At 42.1% G+C, this 26,137-nt stretch overlaps 1 protein-coding gene across 2 annotated transcripts; it reads left to right on the top strand.

Moving 5' to 3' along the window:
* The first annotated feature begins 4,956 nt into the window (after positions 1-4,956).
* On the top strand, positions 4,957-25,749 carry dcdc2b (doublecortin domain containing 2B). Of its 2 annotated transcripts, XM_020487012.2 has the most exons (15): positions 4,958-5,549; positions 6,611-6,665; positions 10,890-10,960; positions 11,040-11,171; positions 11,499-11,633; positions 13,047-13,086; positions 13,221-13,286; positions 13,415-13,583; positions 18,983-19,089; positions 19,856-19,927; positions 20,072-20,125; positions 20,283-20,393; positions 23,346-23,456; positions 23,650-23,790; positions 24,445-25,749. In XM_020487012.2, exons 1-14 carry the CDS (start codon positions 5,266-5,268, stop codon positions 23,770-23,772), a joined length of 1,530 nt encoding a protein of 509 aa, XP_020342601.2. In that variant the 5' UTR covers positions 4,958-5,265; the 3' UTR covers positions 23,773-23,790; positions 24,445-25,749. The 2 variants fall into 2 exon arrangements, with proteins under 2 accessions (XP_031685064.1, XP_020342601.2); XM_031829204.1 differs by lacking the exon at positions 20,072-20,125 and having other exon boundaries at positions 4,957-5,549.
* Positions 25,750-26,137: the final 388 nt, after the last annotated feature.

Here is a 26,137-nt window from a genome sequence, read left to right as displayed (position 1 = left end):
GTCCCACTCCTCTTCAATGGCTGTGCGAATTTGCTGGATATTGGCGGGAACAGGAACACGCTGTCGTTCACATCGATCCAAAGCATCCCAAACATGCTCAATTGGTGACATGTCTGGTGAGTATGCAGGCCATGGAAGAACTGGGACATTTTCAGGATTAGGTACAGATCGTTGCGACATGGGGCCATGCATTATGCTGAAACATGAGGTGATGGAGGCGGATGAATGGCATGACAATGGGCCTCGGGATCTCATCACGGTATCTCTGTGCATTCAAATTGCCTTCGATAAAATGCAATTGTGTTCGTTTGTCCGTATCTTATGCATAACCATATCTTAATCCCACAGCCACCACGGGGCACTGTGTTCACAACGTTGATATCAGCAAACCGCTCGCCTACAAGACTCCATACACGTGGTCTGCGGTTGTGAGGCTGGTTGGACGTATTGTCAAATTCTCTAAAACGATGTTGGTAAAGAACATCTTATGTTGTGGTAAAGAAATTAACATTACATTCTCTGGCAACAGCTCTGGTGGAGATTCCTGCAGTCAGCATGCCAATTGCATGCTCCCTCAAAACTTGAGACAACTGTGGCATTGTGTAGTGTGACAAAACTGAAGATTTTAGAGTGGCCTTTTATTGTACCCAGCACAAGGTGCGCCTGTGTAATGATCATGCTGTTTAATCAGCTTCTTGATATGCCACACCAGTCAGGCAGATGGATTATCTTGACAAAGGAGAAATGCTCACTAATAGAACAATAAAACAAATTTGTGCCCAACATTTGAGAGAAATAAGCTTTTTGTGCATATGGAAAATTCCTGGGATCTTTTATTTCAGCTCATGAAACATGGGACCAACACTTTACATGTTGTGTTTTATATTTGTGTTCAGTATAAAAGGCTTTGAAAATGAAAGGCTGGTATGAGCTCATTGCTCCAATGATATTTCATAGAGATGTACTGTTTTTGTGAGAAATCGGCAAAAAAAATAAGTTATTTCTAATTAATATTTTAGTGTATACTAAAATATGAAAATACTACATGTTATGTCTCATAATCGATATCCATCTTACGTCTATATTGTTTTTTTGTCCTGCGGATTCGAGAAGACAAGTTCATCGGGAAAGTGAGCCTGTCAGGTAGCCAGTATCGTTAGTTCTTATACAGAATCCAGCCTAGTTCACAGATGCAATTTTTCAGATGTTTTAGTCACCCTAATTCTGGCCTCTATTGTTTTAGTCACCCTAATTCTGGCCTCTATTGTTTTAGTCACCCTAATTCTGACCTCTATTGTTTTAGTCACCCTAATTCTGGCCTCTATTGTTTTAGTCACCCTAATTCTGGCTTCTATTGTTTTAGTCACCCTAATTCTGGCTTCTATTGTTTTAGTCACCCTAATTCTGGCCTCTATTGTTTTAGTCACCCTAATTCTGGCCTCTATTGTTTTAGTCACCCTAATTCTGGCCTCTATTGTTTTAGTCACCCGAATTCTGGCCTCTATTGTTTTAGTCACCCTAATTCTGGCCTCTATTGTTTTAGTCACCCTAATTCTGGCCTCTATTGTTTTAGTCACCCTAATTCTGGCCTCTATTGTTTTAGTCACCCTAATTCTGGCCTCTATTGTTTTAGTCACCCTAATTCTGGCCTCTATTGTTTTAGTCACCCTAATTCTGGCCTCTATTGTTTTAGTCACCCTAATTCTAGCCTCCTACAAATGTAAAAACTCCAATAACCTTTGAATGGATTATGATAGAGACATGAGGTTTGAACCATTGACCAATTATCCATTGGTCAAAAGATGCGTTTTTGATTGGACACCCTACACCTAGCTAATTGTGTTTAAGCTAAATGACGTTACAATGTTGTAGGCAGCAAACCTGTTATGAATGAATGCTCTGCCTAAATGGTCTGGATCACTAATGGCACAGACGTGCACAACATGATACTGGAACAACCGAGTTGCAGGTTCAAGACCTGTTCTCCTCTAACGTTACAGCGGTTATTTTCCCAGCATTCCTTTTTTGGAGGGAAGCATTCCCATTTGTATTGGGGTTTGTGAGGGAGGTGACCACCCTGTATGACTGTACTACGGCCTCTGAACCATCATGGCACAGCAGGTAGTTAGCTAACGTTCCTGCAATGCAAGGTTTCTGATTCAAGGTTTCTGTTTTCCCCTAAATTGCCTCATTAATGACAAGTTGTATCACACCTGGTTCTGTATTTTTGTGTTTCAGTGTTTACCTGATCCCACAGGCACACACTTGTGAATATTTGGTGAGATAAGAGATCAACTGTTTGAAGTTTGAAGACAGTGTGAGAGATATCGACGGAGACGTGAACCATTTAGATTGGAAGGGGAATATTATTCCCATACCTCATTTCAAAGACTTTGTAAGTAGTGTTTGCCCTTCTCCCGAAGACCATGAGTTCTGCTAGTAATTTCTGCTCAGTTGGTGTCTCTAACCAACGTTATTGTACTCTACCAGCAGGATGGCACATCTTCACCAAAAAACAAGTGAAAGAGGCACCAGACATGACATTCACATTCTCACTATCTCTCTCTCTCTCTCTCTCTCTCTCCCTCTCTCACTCACTCACTCACTCACTCAATCACTCACTCACTCACTCTCACTCTCACTGAAAGAGAGACTGAATATTTCCTAATTGCAGAAGACCAAGGAGAGGCTTTTGCTCTAAACTGGACATTATTTTATCATACTAACATTTTCCCTGTTTTATGTAAGTAAGTTTAGTCCAATATCCAATTAGTAGGGGAGAGTGGGGTAAGTTGAACCAAAGCCACCCCTGTTTCTAGGAAACCATACATAGAATTAATCATGTAACCACATTTTTAGAAAGAGGTCATCATTTCATGGAGTCTGTGAAGGAAGAAACCACATGGAAAAATACAGATTTTCAAGTCAAATTAATTGATTGAATTATAGGTTTCATGATGTTGTTATCTAAACCAAAGTAGATCATTTTAAAATACTTTTGTACATCAGTTGGGGTCTCTATAAGCTACAATATGAGGTTCTAAAACTAGCATGAAAGTGCATCCTTGTAGCTGTGTGGGCTAATATAGTCAAAATGTTTGTCCTTGGGTAAGTTGAGACAATGGCCACCATACCCCATACAAATGAGGATTTCATTTTGTCAGTTTATGCATAACATGTATAGTATTTTTGCAATGTGTCATGCATATGAACTACAGATGTGTATTGTTACAGAGCAGACATCATAATGTCCCATGTTTATAAACATAAAACAAGCAGGGTTCTAGCCCCTCTTGAGTTTCTAGAGAGAGCAGCCAAGGAAGTGAGAAAAGGGAAGAAGTCCATTCAAGAACCAGCAAGGGATGTCAAAATAGACAGAATGACACTGAAGAGGGACATTGACGAAAAAGAAAACAAACATGTATCTGTGTGAAAGAGAGGCTATTACAGAGTAGCAGAGGAACACAAGGTCTTATCTGAAGAAGTCTGAGCTTGATAAACATATGAAGAATCTCGCGGACGAGCTGCCTACGAATTGGCACAGCGAAACAACATCCCTGTCATGGACAACTGGTTAAGAACTGGAAGGGTAAGTGATATTGAACAGAGAGACCTATATCTGAATGTAAGCATGCATTTAAGATATACAATACATCACACCACCATTTCATGAATTCAACTTTGACTCACCATCAGCATCACCCACTGTCACAGGACACCATCACCCATTTACCACAAGGCATATCAACTTACCCCGTAAGTTATAGCAAGAGACCACATTTTTTTGCACCAGCTATGTTTTCAAAACTGTTATGTTTACATATTTCCAGGGATACACGACATCTTGAAATATATGTAGATATCTTTGGTACATATTTCCCTTGAGGTAGTGATGCTGAATGTAAAAAAACGTCTCAACATACCCCACTCTCCCCTAGCTTTTGTATATCTCAAATGGTCAGTAAGTTGTCCAGGAGGGCAGCCAGGTGTGTTTCGAAGCAGAGGATCACTGATTTGAGCCCGGTATGGGGCAGTTGGAGAGTGGAGGAAGTTAATCTGTTCGCAGCACACTGACCCCCGTTACAGGGGTGCCTGTGGGCCGGATTGGCAGCTGGGCTCAGCTCAACGGCCGGGGTAGCAAGTTTAGAAGGTGTGAGTGTAGTAGAGTTAAGAACTTACCCTAAGCTCACTCCACATCTAGTTTGAAATGTTGCCGATGTAGCTATCCAATTGGCACCTTTTGTTTAGCACAAACGGTTGGTATGTTGTCAAATACACATTGTCAAATTAAATATCAATTTAATAAAGATTATTTTTGTAAGTATCCATTGACAAAATTTGCAAATGTTTTTTTTTACTACTAATACTGTTGTTGCTACAGTACATGTGATGTTCCTCTACATCACTATAATTGTTGTCTGTATAACTGCATTTAACTATGATGATCTCCATTGTTTTCAAAATAAGTTATGGGAAAGATTCAAGGGAACTCCCTGCCATAACCAGTTTATCTCAGGTGATTCACACAAATGTTTCACAGTGAGAGCACACACTCAACACAATCATTTAAAATTGTGCAGTTATATTATACAACATACTGTTCCTGTCTATGTGGGTATCAAAATAAACCCAAACGCTGCATGTGCTTTCCTGACAGTCCATACAAGGTCAAGGGAGACTGTTTGAAATGGATGTATGGAAATGGTATTCCTAGACCCTCTTGTTCCCTCCCAGAGCATTAACTTCTATTGTAGAGATTTTACTGTAAATACTACAGAACTAGCAGCCATTAGGCTACACATGTGAATTCAACAGGCTTTCGAATAGTTACAAAAATATATGTAAAGATGATGCATAGGAGTTTTATGTTTTTTTATAATTTATTCAGCATACAACACTTGCATCTTCTGTCTCTCGCTCTCCCTCTTTTGTTGTCGTTCGTTGCTGCTAATGGTTTGGCCCACAAAGCCAGTCATTGCTGGCTCTGCTGCCATGGCTACCAGGAAATACTCTCGGCCGCCAGAGAGTAGTGTGTGGAGAGAGAGAGAGAAGGAGAGAGAGAGAGAGAGAGAGAGAGAACGTGACAGTCCAGAGCTTTGAGAGACCACCACACAGAACACAACAGATTAATTAGAACAGGTTTGAGTAGTAGTGGTAGTAACCAGAGCAGACAGGGACCGGAGACGGCAGACAGGGACCAGAGACGGCAGACAGGGACCAGAGACGGCAGACAGGAACCAGAGACGGAAGACAGTATCTGGAAAAATGGCTTACTGTGGGTCAGCAACCCTCCTCCTGCCTCCAGTCAAGAGTGTGATGGTCTACAGGAACGGGGACCCCTTCTACTCCGGCAGGAGGTTTGTGGTCAACCATCGACAGGTGTCCACCATGGAGGCGTTTCTCAATGACGTGACCCACTGCATTCAGGCTCCGCTGGCCGTGAGGACCCTGTACACCCCCCGGCAGGGTCACCGGGTCAGGGAGCTGCATGACCTCCAGACAGGGGCCCAGTACGTGGCCGCAGGCTTCGAGAGGTTCAAGAAGCTTGAGTGAGTAGCCTATCAGGTAGAGTTGTCTAGATTAGAAAAGGCAATTCCACCACTTTTCCAGTTTCATTATCTCCAGCACAATGCCAGTGTCTAACATAAGTGAAAATGCGATGACATCAACAACATGTAAAACATTTTTAAAACAGTGATGTGAGTAGCAAGAAAATACCCTCCCTCTGGATAGAAACTGGCAAAAAAAATCTGTTTTTCTACTTTTAATCCTACCCTATCATATCACAGATCATTCTTTTTTAGGACCTTCTCAACTTTTTAACCATATATCATAGAAACGCACCATTTTCACATAGACACTGGTACAGTGATGGAGTTAATGAATATGAGGTTGAAAAGTGGCGGAATTTCCCTTTAAGATACTTTTAAATTGTTCAGATATGGTCCTATAGGGCTACCATGTACTGTATGTTTAGATAAATGTCTAGATATGATGTTGTCAAAATATTTTCTTCGATATTTATTGCTGTGTGCAGTAGATAAATGTAGATAGCAACCATTATATAAATACAGTCAGTAATACAGTCAGTAATACAGTCGGTTATACAGTCAGTAATACAGTCGATAATACAGTCGGTAATACAGTCGGTTATACAGTCAGTAATACAGCCGGTAATACAGTCGGTAATACAGTCAATAATTCATACAGTAATACAGTCAGTAACACAGTCAGTAATACAGTCAGTAACACAGTCAGTAATTCATACGGTAATACAGTCAGTAACACTGTCGGTTATACAGTCAGTAATTCATACAGTAATACAGTCAGTAACACAGTCTGTAATTCATACGGTAATACAGTCAGTAATTCATACAGTAATACAGTTGGTAATACAGTCAATAATAGTCAGTAACACCATCGGTAACCCAGTCAGTAATTCATACGGTAATACAGTCGGTAATACAGTCAATAATAGTCAGTAACACCATCGGTTATACAGTCAGTAATTCATACAGTAATACAGTCAGTAATACAGTTATGTGTTAAGCTGTGTCTCACTGAGGATGACATGTGAACCTTTATCATGTCTATTTATTTTTTCATGCAGTTATTTGAACACAGGGCTGAAGAAGCAGCCTGTACCCATGGGAGAAGGAGCTCGGGTAAGCTTCAATATGGTTTTCTGTCTCTGTCAGCGGTACAGTCCGTTACTCATTAATCTAACCTATCAGGGGTAGGTCATGCTGACACACACACACCCTCAAAATCAGGTAGATCTGAACTGGTAACAGTTGTAACAGAGAACAGGTTTTCTCTCACTGCGCAATGGTTATTATTTATTTGACCACACTTCATATTCATTGTGTTTAGAATTGGTTTTCGATGTGCTTTGGATGTCATAATACAGGACACTGTGGTAGACCAAAGTATGATAGACCAAAGCAATAGCATAGCATTGATTTTCAGATACATGTAATCTGTAAATAATGGTCCTCAGCACCAACACAAACTCACAGAGCATGTAGACCACACATCAATAATAACAAATCAATGTTCTGTACCGTATTTCAGTCTTACAGTGTCTCGTGTCATCCTTGGCCCATTTCAATAGATCTCTTGTTCATCATCGGATACATTCATATAAGGAAGATTGATCTTGTGTTAATGAGATCATGGACACATAAACCCATTTCAAGCGCAGCATCTCAATTGCCGTTCACACAATGGAAAGTGCTTGCTTTGTATTCAGCCCAAATGGCTGGCTGGATGGATAGAGATTAATGTATTTCATTTTCAGCTGTGGAGCGTGTAGTGATTCAGAGCAATATCATAGTCCTATCTTTTACAGCAGTGGGCTAAATCAGGGTCACACTGAGTGTTTCTTGGTAGTCTTAAAACAAATCTACTTTGAAACGAAGGTATAGACCTCACACACATGGTTATGGGCTTAGAAAAAAGAAGACACCTGTACCATATCAGATATATAGTTGAAATGTAGAACATTTTGAGTTTGCAACCCAATATTACACTATACATCACAGTTGACTGAAATATATCAATACTGTTTGACATAGAAACAAAGGTGAAAAAATGTGTTAATTTGGAAATTATGAAAAATCGGAATAATATTCCACCCATGAGGCCACTACAGGGCGAATTTGTCATTTGAAAGCTGTGAACAAACATTCTCCATTGTCTGACTGAGACCAGAAGGGCCACCATAACTAACCCATCAACATTAATATGAAATAGTAGAAAGGCAATTGTGTGGCACTTGAATTGGCACAGCATTCTCACATAGGTATTCCTCTTGTCCAGATGGGTTAGGGCAGTGTGCAGTGTGGTTGAGATTGCATCGTCTGTGGACCTATTTGGGCGGTAAGCAAATTGGAGTGGGTCTAGGGTGTCAGGTAGGGTGGAGGTGATATGGTCCTTGACTAGTCTCTCAAAGCACTTCATGATGACGGAAGTGAGTGCTACGGGCGGTAGTCGTTTAGCTCAGTTACCTTAGCTTTCTTGGGAACAGGAACAATGGTGGCCCTCTTGAAGCATGTGGGAACAACAGACTGGGATAGGGATTGATTGAATATGTCCGTAAACACACCAGCCAGCTGGTCTGCGCATGCTCTGAGTGCGCGGCTGGGGATGTCGTCTGGGCCTGCAGCCTTGCGAGGGTTGACACGTTTAAATGTTTTCCTCACGTCGGCTGCAGTGAAGGAGAGTCCGCATGTTTTAGTTGCGGGCAGTGTCAGTGGCACTGGAATGTCCTCAAAGCGGGCAAAAAAGTTATTTAGTCTGCCTGGGAGCAATGTACGGAGAAACAATCCTATTTATAACTTTTTTGTTGTTGTCTCTTCCATGTGGGGGTTCGTGCTGTCTGATTGGCTCAAAATCAAGTTGTTGGCCACTGACGAGCATTGGGATTCGACAAGTATCGACGCTACCTAGTCGGCACCAATGACGTATACAAACCCTGAAGCTATGTTTGTCCATTGAGGCTTTGAAGCCACCGGTTGGCCATATTGGCACTCCCTAGTTGGAGCAGTCCTCCATAGGAATGAATGGAATTCTACAGTATTTCAATTAAATGTTTCAAGAACAAAATTACACTTTAAGGATTTTTTAAAAATATATATATAATTTTAAAGTATGCATTGGCATGTCTGTTATAGATTACACGTGTCAAAAACTAATGTAGACATGAATAAATGCCTTTCTATATCTTTCAAACAATTATTATTATTCTAAAACATTTTTGGCTCTTTTTCTCCCAAATTTCATGATATCCAATTGGTAGTTACAGTCTTGTCCGATCGCTGCAACTCCCGTACCGACTCAGGAGAGGTGAAGGTCGAGAGCTATGCATCCTCCGAAACACAACCCCGCCAAGCCACACTGCTTCTTGACACACTGCTTGCCTAACCCGGAAGCCAGCCGCACCAATGTGTCAGAGGAAACACTACAGATGGCGACCAAAGTCAGCGTGCATGCGCCCAGCCCACCACAAGGGGTCGCACAAGTGCAATGGGACAATGACATCCCAACCGGCCAAACCCTCCCTTAACCCGGATGACGCTTTGTCAACAGTGCGCCGCCTCATGGGTCTCCCGGTTGTGGCCAGCTGCGACACAGCCTGGGATCGAACCAGGGTCTTTAGTGACCAATATCTTTTTTTACAATTGAGGAGGAGTACCTAGATGTCTGTGAGGTGACTTCAATACAGCGTCCCACTGTCAGTCATCCAGGGTTTATCCACGTCATCGGTCAGCACACAGCAGATACCCCTTGTTCCAGCAAGAGAAGGAGCAGCCTCCCACTGTGATAAGTACCTATCGGTAGTCTATCGGCAGCGAGGTTCTTGGTGTGTTTCATGCTTGAGAGTCGCATTGGGTCATTACCTAAAGTTTTCATAGGAATGTGTCAGTGAGGTGCAAGGAATGAATAAGAACTTGTTCTTTAACTGACTTGCCTAGTTAAATAAAGGTGAAATATATATTTTTTTTAGAAATAAAAAAGGACTGTTTCCAGGAGACCATTTCCTCAAACAGAACTTCGCTACACTCAATATAACATCTGCTAACCATGTGTATGTGACTAATAAAATCAGATTTGAACTCACCCAGAATGTGTGTGGGGGGGAGGTGGGGGGTCTCTGTCCAGTACACACACTTGCTTGTGCAAAAAAAACTATTTATAGGCCTAATAATAAAGATGTCATTTAAACGGGAAAAATGTATTACCTTTTAATGTGGCATGAACAGAACCAGTCATGTTATTTTCATCCAATTGTCAAACAAATCACAAAAAGTAGGCTACCTGTGCATGTTCTTCTTCCTTTTCTTGAGTGTGCTTTTAACAGAGCTGAGATGTATCTAATGTCAAAACATTGGTTCTCAGGAGGTTTTTGTCAAACATCTGGGGAACACTACAGGTAACAATACAAAAACATTCTCTCTCACTAGAATTGTTAGCTTGGTAACTCTGTTTAGAGAACTAAGTCATACAGTGGCCCCATCCTGTGTTATAAGGGCTCTGAACAAGCCTGGGCAGGCCTGATTCCCAGCCTACCCAGCCCTTTGCTGCCAGCCCCATGCCTACCACTCTGTTTAAATACAAAAACAACATTGCATAGTGCCACTTCAAAGTGGAAACATTGTAGAAACATTTATTTTCTAGCTGTGGTTGGATTTTGTTTGAAGTATTGATTTATTGTTATATTATGTGGTCAGACACAATGAGTGATTCATAGGGCTTGACTTCATAGGGCTTGAGTTTTTTTTATAGGGCTTGACTTAATAGGGCTTGACTTCATATTGCTTGACTTTATAGGGCTTGACTTAATAGGGCGTGAGTTTTTTTTATAGGGCTTGACTTAATAGGGTTTGACTTCATATTGCTTGACTTTATAGGACTTGACTTAATAGGGTTTGACTTCATAGACTCTGGATGTAATAGAAAGGTCAGGGGAAGTTTTGTGGACAGAGTGGCTATATAAAGTTTAGGTATTCAATGAAGTGGAGCACTCAGTCTGTCTTTGTAGATACAGTATGTTTTTGGCCAAGATGATGATGTGTGTTGCCATGGACACAGCCCTCTGACTGATAAGCTATAATAATCATAATCATAATCATAATAATAGATCATAACCGCTTATTGTGAAATGTCTGTGGATGTTCTGTTCTGAAATTAATACAATTGGTATTTACTTTGTTTTGGTAAATTATATCAAATGGCACACTTGATATCAATGTTTCATCACATGGTTTAATTTGGCATTCACTGATCAGAGGAAGTGGTATTTCTTTCTTGTATTATATTCTGACCGACAAATCTATCTAAAACTACAGTGCAGTATTATTTTGTAATGTCATGTCTTTCTTTCCTAGGCAAGATTACTTCACAGACCGAATGTGTCAGCAAAATGGAGAAAGTATATTCCTCTACCCTGTATCATACAGTAAGATTCCCTGTTAACACACTCCCATTCATCATCTCAAATACTACACACATAGAAACACACGTGTGTTCCTTTACAGTGTTTTCCGCAACGAAGATCTTCGATGCTCGCCATTCCGTTTCATAATTCCCAGGACCTGGCAGCACGACCTGGATCAGATCCTCGGTCTAGTCACAGAGAAGGCCAGTTTACGCACTGGAGCAGTGCGCAGGTCAGATACGTACACATACACACCCTCACACATGCATATATACTGTACATACGCACACACTGACACACACACACATGCATATATACTGTACATACGCACACACTGACACACACACACCCTCATACATGCGTATATACTGTACATACGCACACACTGACACATACACACCCTCATACATGCATATATACTGTACATACGCACACACTGACACACACACATCCTCACACAGCATGTTTGACCTACTAATGGCAGCCCAATGACCCCTCAGGTACACAGATGACAATCTCTCTGACTCCATTAGTGACCCCTGACCCTGTGACCCCTCAGGTTGTGCACTCTAGAGGGAGTAACGGTGTCCAGTGCAGATGAGCTGGTGAGTGGCCAGTTCTATGTGGCTGTGGGAGCAGAGAGGTTCAAGAAGCTTCCTTACGTGGAACTGTTGGTTCCTAAAGCCTCTGAGAGGTATGGATGGAATTATCCTAGTACAGAGATTGTTAGATAATATGAAAATAGAACAAACAGCTTTTAGGCAGCCACTTTCCCCCCCCCTTACTATCTCTGACATTTGCTGATAGCTACTTTAGTGAAGAACAATTTACTTACTATGACTGAGATATGTGGTTGTCCCACCTAGCTATCTTAAGATCAATGCACTAACTGTAATTCGCTCTGGATAAGAGTGTCTGGTAAATTACTAAAAGGTCAAATGTAAGACTGTGTGGGCATTATATTCTAAAGATATATTGGTCTCAATGGGACTCCCTGCTAAAATAAAGGTAAAATAAATATAATATATTATAATAAACATAATGAATATAATATGAAATTATATAATATAATAAATATCATATATCATATATTTTAATATAATATGATATAATATTACATAATAAATATAATATGATATAATATATTAAATACATTATGCTATAATATGATATAATAAATATAATATGATATGAAATAATATAATTAATATAATATCATATATTTTGATATAATATATATATATATATATTTTGATATATATGATATAATATATTAGAATATAGCATGATATGATATAATATGATATAAAAAAATACATATGATATAATATAATTTTTTATATAATATGATATAATATAGTATAATAAATATTATATGATATAATATATTAGAATATAGTATGATATAATCTGATATAATATAATTTTTTATATAATATGATATAATATAGTATAATAAATATTATATGATATAATATATTAGAATATAGTATGATATAATCTGATATAATATAATTTAATATAATATGATATAATATAATATAATAAATAAAGTATGATATAATATATGATATAAAAAATACATTATTATATATGATATAGTATAATAAATATTATATGATATAATATATTAGAATATAGTATGATATCATCTGATATAATATATTTTAATATAATATGATATAGTATAATAAATAAAGTATGATATAATATCATATAATATCATATATTTTAATATAATATGATATATGATATAATATATTAGAATATAGTATGATATAATATAATATGATATATTTTACAATAATATATAATATAATAAATATGATATGATATAATATATTGGAATATAGTATGAGATAATAAAATACATACATAAATATCATATAGTATGATATAATATAATATTATATAATACATTGAATATGATATGAAATTCTATAATATTATAAATATAATATGATATCATATATTTTAATATGATATAATACATATGATATAATATATTATATGTTATAATAAAATAATATTATAAATATAATATATAATATGATATAGTATAGTATATGATATAATATAATATGGATTTCTATATAATATTTTCCAGAAATTACCCTGGAAATAGAAGACTGTCAAGGAGATATAAGGTAAGCTACTGTCTGTCTAACACCTACTGTAGGTCTAACACTTCATAGTCTAATATTTTGTATATTTATTTTGGTCTGTAGGACAATTGATCTTGGTTATAAAGGTACACCTTGTCTCCCTTTGTCTTGCTCAGGGCAGGAAGGCAGCCAGTGGCCCTGAGGACAGTTACAGTGACTCTGCTCTCCTGGACTCTCCAGAGGTACTGTCAAAAAACTCTAGTGGAAAATAAAGTTTCTTATTGGACAAGTACAAGTAGTCCAGCCCGGTTTCAGTCTGTTTTCTTCCATTTGGTGCCTAATGAACACGACCCTGGTGTTGTGGTCCCAGTCGGATGGGCGGAGGGTGAAGTCCACTGGGGATGAGGTGGGGGAGACGGCTCTCCCATCCATCCAGAGGAGACCAGTGAAGGAGGAGAGCTCTATCTTCTACGCCAAACCAGTGAAAGTCAGAGTGAGGAACAGAGGCCATCCCAGGCCTCCACTAAGGACTGGACCAGGTAGGAGCACACAGACACACACTCCAATTACCTGGGGGCCAGTGTCAGACTTGCTGTTCTCACTGAGGACCTGAATTTAATAGGAATTAGATACCAGAAGGGGAGCCACAAGAAAGCAGCTTGTGGGTCTGGTGTGGCCCCTGGCATATGGTCTAGTGTGGCCCCTGGCATATGGTCTGGTGTGGCCCCTGGCATATGGTCTGGTGTGGCCCCTGGCATATGGTCTGGTGTGGCCTCTGGCATATGGTCTGGTGTGGCCCCTGGCCAAGATGGCGTAGCAGTAAGTCGTCCTGTCGTGTCCCTTGTATATATCGTATCTTTTTCGTTGTTTACATATTTTTCTTCGCATATCTCTTTAAAAACATTTTGCTAAACCTAAGCTTCCATATACTCTCCTGCAACCCGCCTCACCCAATCTAGCTATTTTTCCTAAAGTATTTATATTTACTTCGGAACCGGAACCCCTCAACTGAAGCTAGCCAGCTAACCACCAGCTATGCTAGCGGTCTTCAGCTAACCGGTCATCAGCTAACCTTTAGCTCGGAAAGCTCTCGCCAGTTCGAACAATGCGACTCTAACCAGAGCATAACGGACCTATTTATTTTTCATCCCCGGATTCATCCCCGGATTCCCACCGCAAACAGAACATTTTTCAGCTGGATCTTCACAACTAACTATCTAGCTAAACCGCAACCCCGGATGATTACTCCTGGCTAGCGTTTCCACCCACTTAGCTTGAAGCTAGCCCGGCCAGCGCACCTGTGCTACCACCGTAGCATACTCCTGGGCTACAATACCCGGGCCCACGACCGGTCTATCGATGTCACCGCATGAAGAGGAATAAACAGACTCACCCCATCGCGACGTCCCCCAAAGGATAACTCTCTAGCCCTCGCTATATCCCTGCTTGCTAATTCAGCCTGCTAACTGCTAGCTTGTCTAGCTCCGGTCCGCTAACTGCTACCTTGTTTAGCCCGGGCCTACGAACTGTTAGCTTGTTAGCACAGGCCTGCTAACCGTCTGAATCGCCGCGTCCCAAACACTCACTGGACCCATATTTACTTTCTATCTCTTTTTGATTTTTAATTTGTTTATACCTTCCGGAAACCTGCCTCACCCAATGTGATACGGAATCGCTATTATTTTTAATTTTTAGAACACACTCAAGAACCTCCAGAAGCTAACCAGCTAACTAGCTACAAGCTATCTAGTCATTGTTAGTTTTTCTTTAACCTGGATAACACTCGCCAGTCCAGCTTCCCTGCCCCATCCACCGCTGCCCCCTGGACAGTGATCTCTTGGCTACATAGCTGATGCACGCTGGACTGTCCATTAATCACGGTACTCCATTCTGCTTGTTTGTTTTATCTGTTGGCCCCGTTACCTAGTCAACGCCATTTTACCTGCTGTTGTTGTGCTAGCTGATTAGCTGTTGTTGTCTCACCTACTGTTTTAGCTAGCTTTCCCAATTCAACACCTGTGATTACTGTATGCCTCGCTGTATGTCTCTCTCAAATGTCAATATGCCTTGTATACTGTTGTTCAGGTTAGTTATCATTGTCTAGTTCCACCCTTCACACCCCTGATAACTCCTTTGTCCCACCTCCCACACATGCGGTGACCTCACCCATTACAACCAGCATGTCCAGAGATACAACCTCTCTCATCATCACCCAGTGCCTGGGCTTACCTCCGCTGTACCCGCACCCCACCATACCCCTGTCTGCGCATTATGCCCTGAATATATTCTACCATGCCCAGAAACCTGCTCCTCTTATTCTCTGTCCCCAACGCTCTAGGCGACCAGTTTTGATAGCCTTTAGCCGCACCCTCATACTACTCCTTCTCTGTTCTGCGGGTGATGTGGAGGTAAACCAAGGCCCTGCATATCCCCAGGCACCCTCATTTGTTGACTTCTGTGATCGAAAAAGCCTTGGTTTCATGCATGTCAACATCAGAAGCCTCCTCCCTAAGTTTGTTTTACTCACTGCTTTAGCACACTCTGCTAACCCTGATGTCCTTGCTGTGTCTGAATCCTGGCTCAGGAAGGCCACCAAAAATTCAGAGATTTCCATACCCAACTATAACATCTTCCGTCAAGATAGAACTGCCAAAGGGGGAGGAGTTGCAGTCTACTGCAGAGATAGCCTGCAAAGTAATGTCATACTTTCCAGGTCAATACCCAAACAGTTCGAACTACTAATTTTGAAAATTACTCTCTCCAGAAATAAATCTCTCACTGTTGCCGCCTGCTACCGACCCCCCTCAGCTCCCAGCTGTGCCCTGGACACCATTTGTGAATTGATCGCCCCCCCCATCTAGCTTCAGAGTTTGTTCTGTTAGGTGACCTAAACTGGGATATGCTTAACACCCCGGCAGTCCTACAATCTAAGCTAGATGCCCTCAATCTCACACAAATCATCAAGGAACCCACCAGGTACAACCCTAACTCTGTAAACAAGGGCACCCTCATAGACGTCATCCTGACCAACTGGCCCTCCAAATACACCTCCGCTGTCTTCAACCAGGATCTCAGCGATCACTGCCTCATTGCCTGTATCCGCTACGGAGCCGCAGTCAAACGACCACCCCTCATCACTGTCAAACGCTCCCTAAAACACTTCTGTGAGCAGGCCTTTCTAATCGACCTGGCCCGGGTATCCTGGAAGGACATTGACCTCATCCCGTCAGTTGAGGATGCCTGGTCATTCTTTAAAAGTAACTTCCTCACCATTTTAGATAAGCATGCTCCGTTCAAAAAATGCAGAACTAAGAACAGATACAGCCCTTGGTTCACTCCCGACCTGACTGCCCTCGACCAGCACAAAAACATCCTGTGGCGGACTGCAATAGCATCGAATAGTCCCCGTGATATGCAACTGTTCAGGGAAGTCAGGAACCAATACACACAGTCAGTCAGGAAAGCTAAGGCCAGCTTCTTCAGGCAGAAGTTTGCATCCTGTAGCTCCAACTCCAAAAAGTTCTGGGACACTGTGAAGTCCATAGAGAACAAGAGCACCTCCTCCCAGCTGCCCACTGCACTGAGGCTAGGTAACACGGTCACCACCGATAAATCCATGATTATTGAAAACTTCAATAAGCATTTCTCAATGGCTGGCCATGCCTTCCGCCTGGCTACTCCAACCTCGGCCAACAGCTCCGCCCCCCCCCCGCAGCTCCTCGCCCAAGCCTCTCCAGGTTCTCCTTTACCCAATTCCAGATAGCAGATGTTCTGAAAGAGCTGCAAAACCTGGACCCGTACAAATCAGCTGGGCTTGACAATCTGGACCCTCTATTTCTGAAACTATCCGCCGCCATTGTCGCAACCCCTATTACCAGCCTGTTCAACCTCTCTTTCATATCGTCTGAGATCCCCAAGGATTGGAAAGCTGCCACAGTCATCCCCCTCTTCAAAGGGGGAGACACCCTGGACCCAAACTGTTACAGACCTATATCCATCCTGCCCTGCCTATCTAAGGTCTTTGAAAGCCAAGTCAACAAACAGGTCACTGACCATCTCGAATCCCACCGTACCTTCTCCGCTGTGCAATCTGGTTTCCGAGCCGGTCACGGGTGCACCTCAGCCACACTCAAGGTACTAAACGATATCATAACCGCCATCAATAAAAGACAGTACTGTGCAGCCGTCTTCATCGACCTTGCCAAGGCTTTCGACTCTGTCAATCACCATATTCTTATCGGCAGACTCAGTAGCCTCGGTTTTTCGGATGACTGCCTTGCCTGGTTCACCAATTACTTTGCAGACAGAGTTCAGTGTGTCAAATCGGAGGGCATGCTGTCCGGTCCTCTGGCAGTCTCTATGGGGGTGCCACAGGGTTCAATTCTCGGGCCGACTCTTTTCTCTGTATATATCAATGATGTTGCTCTTGCTGCGGGCGATTCCCTGATCCACCTCTACGCAGACGACACCATTCTATATACTTTCGGCCCGTCATTGGACACTGTGCTATCTAACCTCCAAACGAGCTTCAATGCCATACAACACTCCTTCCGTGGCCTCCAACTGCTCTTAAACGCTAGTAAAACCAAATGCATGCTTTTCAACCGATCGCTGCCTGCACCCGCATGCCCGACTAGCATCACCACCCTGGATGGTGCCGACCTTGAATATGTGGACATCTATAAGTACCTAGGTGTCTGGCTAGACTGCAAACTCTCCTTCCAGACTCATATCAAACATCTCCAATCGAAAATCAAATCAAGAGTCGGCTTTCTATTCCGCAACAAAGCCTCCTTCACTCACGCCGCCAAGCTTACCCTAGTAAAACTGACTATCCTACCGATCCTCGACTTCGGCGATGTCATCTACAAAATGGCTTCCAACACTCTGGACTGGATGCAGTCTATCACAGTGCCATCCGTTTTGTCACTAAAGCACCTTATACCACCCACCACTGCGACTTGTATGCTCTAGTCGGCTGGCCCTCGCTACATATTCGTCGCCAGACCCACTGGCTCCAGGTCATCTACAAGTCCATGCTAGGTAAAGCTCCGCCTTATCTCAGTTCACTGGTCACGATGGCAACAACCATCCGTAGCACGCGCTCCAACAGGTGTATCTCACTGATCATCCCTAAAGCCAACACCTCATTTGGCTGCCTTTCGTTCCAGTACTCTGCTGCCTGTGACTGGAACGAATTGCAAAAATCGCTGAAGTTGGAGACTTATCTCCCTCACCAACTTCAAACATCAGCTATCTGAGCAGCTAACCGATCGCTGCAGCTGTACATAGTCTATTGGTAAATAGCCCACCCATTTTCACCTACCTCATCCCCATACTGTTTTTATTTATTTACTTTTCTGCTCTTTTGCACACCAATATCTCTACCTGTACATGACCATCTGATCATTTATCACTCCAGTGTTAATCTGCAAAATTGTAATCATTCGCCTACCTCCTCATGCCTTTTGCACACATTGTATATAGACTCCCCCTTTTTTTTCTACTGTGTTATTGACTTGTTAATTGTTTACTCCATGTGTAACTCTGTGTTGTCTGTTCACACTGCTATGCTTTATCTTGGCTAGGTCGCAGTTGCAAATGAGAACTTGTTCTCAACTAGCCTACCTGGTTAAATAAAGGTGAAATAAAAAAATAAAAAAATGGTCTGGTGTGGCCCCTGGCATATGGTCTGGTGTGGCCCCTGGCATATGGTCTGGTGTGACCTCTGGCATATGGTCTGGAGTGGCCCCTGGCATATGGTCTGGTGTGGCCCCTTGCATATGGTCTGCGGTGGCCCCTGGCATATTGTCTGCGGTGGCCCCTGGCATATGGTCTGGTGTGGCCCTTGGCATAGTGTGAAATATTGCATTCATGATTGTGTCGATGCACATTTACAATGATTGATCATTCATGTTCATGTTGGTGTGTGTTGTAGCCCAGGCAAGTGTGTTTAGAGCTGTACAGAAGAAGAGAGAGGAGGTGCAGGGGGCTGAGGAGGTGCTGGAGGATGAGAACACAGCAGTAGATGTTCCCGTTGACCAGGTAGGCCGACACCTCATTCTTTTCTCTCTCCCCCACTCTTTTATTGTCCTCTTACCCAAAGCTCTCCCTTCAAGCCCTCCACTTTGAGATCCAGCTCCTACCCTCAGGTAGGACTAAACAGCAACAGATACAACAGATATGAACACTCCTTTGTACCCACCACCATGAACATGTTAAACACATGGCCCTGGTATGGAAAGGGAATCAAATGATCCTGATTTGGATATGCACTCTATTGCCTGAAATTGCATATAACCAGGGGCACAACTTTCACTGGGGACGGGAGGGACATGTCCCCCCCCCACATTCTGAAATAGCATTTTTGTCATCCCCCAGTTTTATCATTGGAATGTGATCCAAAACGAGGCAACAGTTTGCTTCAGGACCATGCGAACGCCTCCAAGCAGTCGGTTGGGCTGTTTAGTGTGTAAAGAAAATAAATAATAAATACAATAATAATTATGCCCCCCCACCCCTTCACATAATGATGTTTCTGTGTACTTTGTGGGGTATTGTTGTTTTTTAACTCTTTTGTATGTGCTCTGAGTTTTTTCATCATATTACCCCTCCCTATAACCAAATGTCCTTCTGGGTTACAATCAAGTTTAAATGGTTCTTTCTTCCCTAGTCCTTTACCAGTTGCAATGGGACCATTTTCCATTTCTCTCCTTGATATAATGTATATGAGGGTTATATGTAATGTGTTGAGGTGTGGATTATAGATAAGCAAACTTTAGCATTGTGGTGTTGTGTCTTTATCTTTTAGAGAGTGGCAGAGACAGTAGAGGACGAGGACCTTATTGGGAGAAATCCTCCTCATTACAACAGCCAAGATCAGGTGTGTATCTGTATGGGATAGTCTCATTCCTTGAGTGACATGAGATTTTGTAGAAGTCGCAGATTGTTTATCATACATGTTTATCCAGGATGTATGGTTGGTAGTGTGAAGCTGCGAGAGCTTCTTTGTATTGTTCTCCTCTAGATTTTGACCAAGGCTACAAAAGATCCCCTTCCTCACCCAGAACACCCAGACAAGGTTTGTCTGGTCGAGGATCATCGCTCATGATTGGCCAAATCATTCTCAACATGTTTACCCTACTGAGATATGCTGTTACATTTAACTCTGTACATTTTAGTCTGCTGTTACATGATAGAACCACTCAGATAATTGTGATTTTCGTCCAATCACAAAGTTGGAATCATCGACTGAGAAAGACAGGAACTCACCTGAAAATACCAGCTCTTCCATCTGCAAAGAGGATGACATTGATGGGAGCCCTACGCTTGATACAGAAATGCCACAGGTACAGAAGGCTTTCATTCATTAAGTACAGTGCAATTATGAAAATAGCTCATACCTTTCAGTACTTTGGGGCTCACCTGTCTGTCTGTCTGTCTGTCTGTCTGTCTGGAGAGAGAGAGAGAGAGAGAGAGAGAGAGAGAGAGAGAGAGATCATACTGTGTACACTGAGTGTACAAAACATTAGGAACACCTTCCTAATATTGAGTTGCACCCCCTTTTGCCCTCAGAACAGCCTCAATTCATCAGGGCATGGACTCTACAAGGTGTCTAATGCGTTCCACAGGGATGCTGGCCCATGTTGAATCAAATGCTTCCCAAAGTTGTGTCAAGTTGGCTGGATGTCCTTTGGGTGGTGGACCATTCCAGAGACACACGGGAAACTGTTGAGTGTGAAAAAGCCAGCAGCGTTGCAGTTCTTGACACAAACCGGTGCGCCTGACACCTACTACCAAAAGGCGCTTAAATATTTTGTCTTTCTCATTCACCTACTGAATGGCATCACATACACAATCCTTGTCTCAAGGGGTAAAAATGATTTAAACGGTCTCCTCCTCTTCATCTACACTGATCGAAGTGGATCAATAAGGGATCATATCTTTCACCTGGATGGTCAAAAGCCTTGTTCACAACGCAGTCCTTAATGCTCAAATGCATTTTGTTTTGTTCCAAATCTGTTTTGAACTACTGACGGTCTAAACAGCTACAAGTTACAAGTGACCAAATCAGATGCGTGTTCAGACAGCAGTCATTTGCTGACAAGGCTACGCTAGTTGTCATAGTAACAACGGGTATGTGCGCAGTGGTGTAGGCTGATTGGTCGTGGTGCTCGTGCTTCCTATCACTCAGAAGTTACAGTGGGGCAAAAAAGTATTTAGTCAGCCACCAATTGAGTTCTCCCACTCAAAAAGATGAGAGGCCTGTAATTTTCATCATAGGTACACTTCAACTATGATAGACAAAATGAGAAAAAAATCCAGAAAATCACATTGTAGGATTTTGAATGAATTTATTTGCAAATTATGGTGGAAAATAAGTATTTGGTCAATAACAAAAGTTTCTCAACACTTTGTTATATACCCTTTGTTGGCAATGACAGAGGTCAAACGTTTTCTGTAAGTCTTCACAAGGTTTTCACACACTGTTGCTGGTATTTTGGCCCATTCCTCCATGCAGATCTCCTTTAGAGCAGTGATGTTTTGGGGCTGTTGCTGGGCAACACGGACTTTTAACTCCCTCCAAAGATTTTCTATGGGGTTGAGATCTGGAGACTGGCTAGGCCACTCCAGGACCTTGAAATGCTTCTTACGAAGCCACTCCTTCGTTGCCCGGTCGGTGTGTTTGGGATCATTGTCATGCTGAAAGACCCAGCCAAGTTTAATCTTCAATGCCCTTGCTGATGGAAGGAGGTTTTCACTCAAAATCTCACGATACATGGCCCCATTCATTCTTTCCTTTACACGGATCAGTCGTCCTGGTCCCTTTGCAGAAAAACCACAAAGCATGATGTTTCCACCCCCATGCTTCACAGTAAGTATGGTGTTCTTTGGATGCAACTCAGCATTCTTTGTCCTCCAAACACGACGAGTTGAGTTTTTACCAAAAAGTTATATTTTGGTTTCATCTGACCATATGACATTCTCCCAATCTTCTTCTGGATCATCCAAATGCTCTCTAGCAAACTTCAGGCGGGCCTGGAGATGTACTGGCTTAAGCAGGGGGACACGTCTGGCACTGCAGGATTTGAGTCCCTGGCGGCGTAGTGTGTTACTGATGGTAGGCTTTGTTACTTTGGTCCCAGCTCTCTGCAGGTCATTCTCTAGGTCCCCCTGTGTGGTTCTGGGATTTTTGCTCACCGTTCTTGTGATCATTTTGACCCCACGGGGTGAGAACTTGCGTGGAGCCCCAGATCGAGGGAGATTATCAGTGGTCTTGTATGTCTTCCATTTCCTAATAATTGCTCCCACAATTGATTTCTTCAAACCAAGCTGCTTACCTATTGCAGATTCAGTCTTCCCAGCCTGGTGCAGGTCTACAATTTTGTTTCTGGTGTCCTTTGACAGCTCTTTGGTCTTGGCCATAGTGGAGTTTGGAGTGTGACTGTTTGAGGTTGTGGACAGATGTCTTTTATATTGATAACAAGTTCCAACAGGTGCCATTAATACAGGTAACGAGTGGAGGACAGAGGAGCCTCTTAAAGAAGAAGTTACAGGTCTGTGAGAGCCAGAAATCTTGCTTGTTTGTAGGTGACCAAATACTTATTTTCCACCATAATTTGCAAATAAATTCATTAAAAATCCTATAATGTGATTTTCTGGAATTCTTTTCCTCATTTTGACTGTCATAGTTGAAGTGTACCTATGATGAAAATTACAGGCCTCTCTCATCTTTTTAAGTGGGAGAACTTGCACAATTGGTGGCTGACTAAATACTTTTCTTGCCCCACTGTATGTAGCAAGCTAAGGTGACAACAACATCGTCATGGACGTTTCCCAGTTGCTTTGAATGTTTCAAATCATAGTGTAAGAACACTTATAACGCCTCAAACGATAAGATCCAACTTTCAAAACGAGTCCTTTTTGGCTAGCCACAGCAGTCAACTAGCTAGTTAGTTAGCTGTTTAGCTTTCTAGCAAATAAATCAGATTTGACCGTTCAGACACAAGTCACATGGCCAGGAATCAGATTTGTATCAGACTTCAAACCACCTACAAATGTGGCATGAAATATCCAATTCCATGTGCTTTTTGGCTGTTCAGAATGCAGGAAACAGAACAGATTGGAATCGGATATGCCAATGTGAACATGGCTTATGTCATGGAAAGAGCAGGTGTTCATAATGTTTTGTACGCTGATGGTGTGTGTTCTTGTGCGATATACACTGATATAGTCATTCACTACCATACTGAGGATGTTGGATACATTTTCATGGTTTACATGTTCTTCGTCTAACAAAGGCCAACACATCCCTGGAGCTCTATGAAATGAACTCTACCGCAGGTCCATCTGTCCACAAAAAAGAAGATGCTGCCTTAGAGAGTTGTGTGTCTGCTACTGATACACCAGAGGTACACACACACACACACACACACACACACACACACACACACACACACACACACACACACACACACACACACACACACACACACACACACACACACACACACTTATTCAGTACAGCATGAATACATAAATACAGAGACGAACACACTCAATGTCTAGAAATGAATTCTGTCTGTACACTCACCCCTATTCAAGGAGCCGAAGACGGAGCCAAAGCCAACCACTCCACACTCAAGGGCTTCTTCGTCATCAACATCCTCCGCATCTCAAAGTTCTCCGACAAGCGGGGGTATCCAGGGAAACCGTTCAAGTATTTGATCAGACTCGATTGAATAGGTGAATTTAAACAGGGGCGCAAGTTTGGTTTTAGAAGTGGGGGAGGGGACAAATTATTATTATTTTCTTTATCCAGTGGGATAAACACTCCAAACAGCCGACCCGACCGCTCGGAGGCGTCCGCATGGTCCTAAAGCACACCGCTGCCAGGGAAAGTTGCGCCCCTGGATGATTTAAATGATCATCCTAGAGTGGTTTAAAAACATGCTCTGGTACTTTGACCCCTAATAAGCATTTTTTTTAAACCTCCAACTTTGGCCTGGATGTGTCAATTTTAGTTCATACATGCATAATCTATGAGCAGAATTACTCTCAATGTGCCACACAATCCCTACTTTGAAAGCGACAGTATTCTGGAAGCTGTGCAGCACCATTTTACCTACATATACCCCCGTGTGGGCCAGCACCCTAGCAATTAGAGTTTCAACCAATGAGCTTCAGCCCATCCCCATTTGAGTGACAGCTAGCAAGACGCACACACACACACAGCGTGCACATATCTTCAGGTGACGTAGTACGCCATTTTCGGGGACCACTTTTTGGCTCGTGGGCGCAACTTTCAGAACTACTGGCTAAAAAGTATACAAAAGTACCAGAGAATATCCTTAAAAGAAAATCTATTTTGGCCCGGTCTGATTGTTTTTCTCTTTTAAGGGAGTCCTCATACCCTCCACCAGACATCGTAATGAAGCAGTCCTCATACCCTCCACCAAACACCGTAATGAAGCAGTCCAGTCCCTCCACCAGACACCGTAATGAAGCAGTCCCTCCACCAAACACCGTAATGAAGCAGTCCTCATACCCTCCACCAGACACCGTAATGAAACAGTCCGGTCCCTCCAGAAGACACCGTAATGAAGCAGTCCTCATACCCTCCACCAGACACCGTAATGAAGCAGTCCAGCCCCTCCACCAGACACCGTAATGAAGCAGTCCAGTCCCTCCACCAGACACCGTAATGAAGCAGTCCGGTCCCTCCACCAGACACCGTAATGAAGCAGTCCAGTCCCTCCACCAGACACCGTAATGAAGCAGTCCTCATACCCTCCACCAGACACCATAATGAAGCAGTCCGGTCCCTCCACCAGACACCGTAATGAAGCAGTCCTCATACCCTCCACCAGACACCATAATGAAGCAGTCCGGTCCCTCCACCAGACACTGTAATGAAGCAGTCCTCATACCCTCCACCAGACACCGTAATGAAGCAGTCCGGTCCCTCCACCAGACACCGTAATGAAGCAGTCCTCATACCCTCCACCAGACACCATAATGAAGCAGTCCGGTCCCTCCACCAGACACCGTAATGAAGCAGTCCTCATACCCTCCACCAGACACCGTAATGAAGCAGTCCGGTTCTCAGAATGGGCCTGTGGCTTATGAGGAGAGCGGAGGAGAGTAACAAGATCATTGTTTCTATAATCTACCATCTATTGTTTTCATTAGTAAACTAAGAATCCAAAAATGCGAATGTATTCTTTATGATATTGACATATTTTACAGGAAATACTGTGGTACAGTAATCAGGTAATCTATGTAATGTTTCTTTAAGAAATGAATATTCATGACACACAATGCTTTTACTTTGATGGAAAGCGGCAAACATATTGTAAACAGGAAGAAGTATTTTTGAGACAATAAGAGAACAAGTAGGATAGGGTTCTGTATTATTCAGTTATAGAACACAAACATATTGTAAACAGGAAGAAGTATTTTTGAGACAATAAGAGAACAAGTAGGATAGGGTTCTGTATTATTCAGTTATAGAACACATACAATGAATGTAAAGTATTCTGTTTTATCAAAATATACTTTAATATCTAATGGAAATATACAATATGAAATACTTCATATCTTACAAAAAAACTACCGCAATGTCCTCTGTGGTTGTACAGTACAAGCATTTTGACTCAAATAATTCATATGCTATTATTTCTGAATAAAACGTGCAATACAACAGTAAACAGAATACCGTTTTTCCCACAAAATATACACTACCAACATAACACTTTGCCGTTTCATATCAAAATAAGCTCTTTACATACATAAAAAAAATATGATGTCATGTTTGTGATCTAGATGCACAGTAGCAGTATTGATTAAAACAACTGAACTCCTGTTGGTCCGTTTTCCAAACCAACACATTGACTGTGGTCTTCTGCAGTCCTATAGTGTTTCTATGGGCATTCACACAGCATGGCATCAGAATGACTAGAATAGTTGGCTGGAATGAACCCTAATTGAACTCACAGTAGTTATAAGTTATGGGATTAGCCACAGCACTGTGCATGCTGAGTTCCCGCTAAGTTAATTTACATATTCATTCACACAATGTCCAATCCCTACT

This window comes from Oncorhynchus kisutch, linkage group LG7 (assembly GCF_002021735.2).
Source record: "Oncorhynchus kisutch isolate 150728-3 linkage group LG7, Okis_V2, whole genome shotgun sequence".
Lineage (NCBI taxonomy): Eukaryota > Metazoa > Chordata > Actinopteri > Salmoniformes > Salmonidae > Oncorhynchus > Oncorhynchus kisutch.
This window is presented reverse-complemented; position numbering and strand designations above follow the sequence as displayed.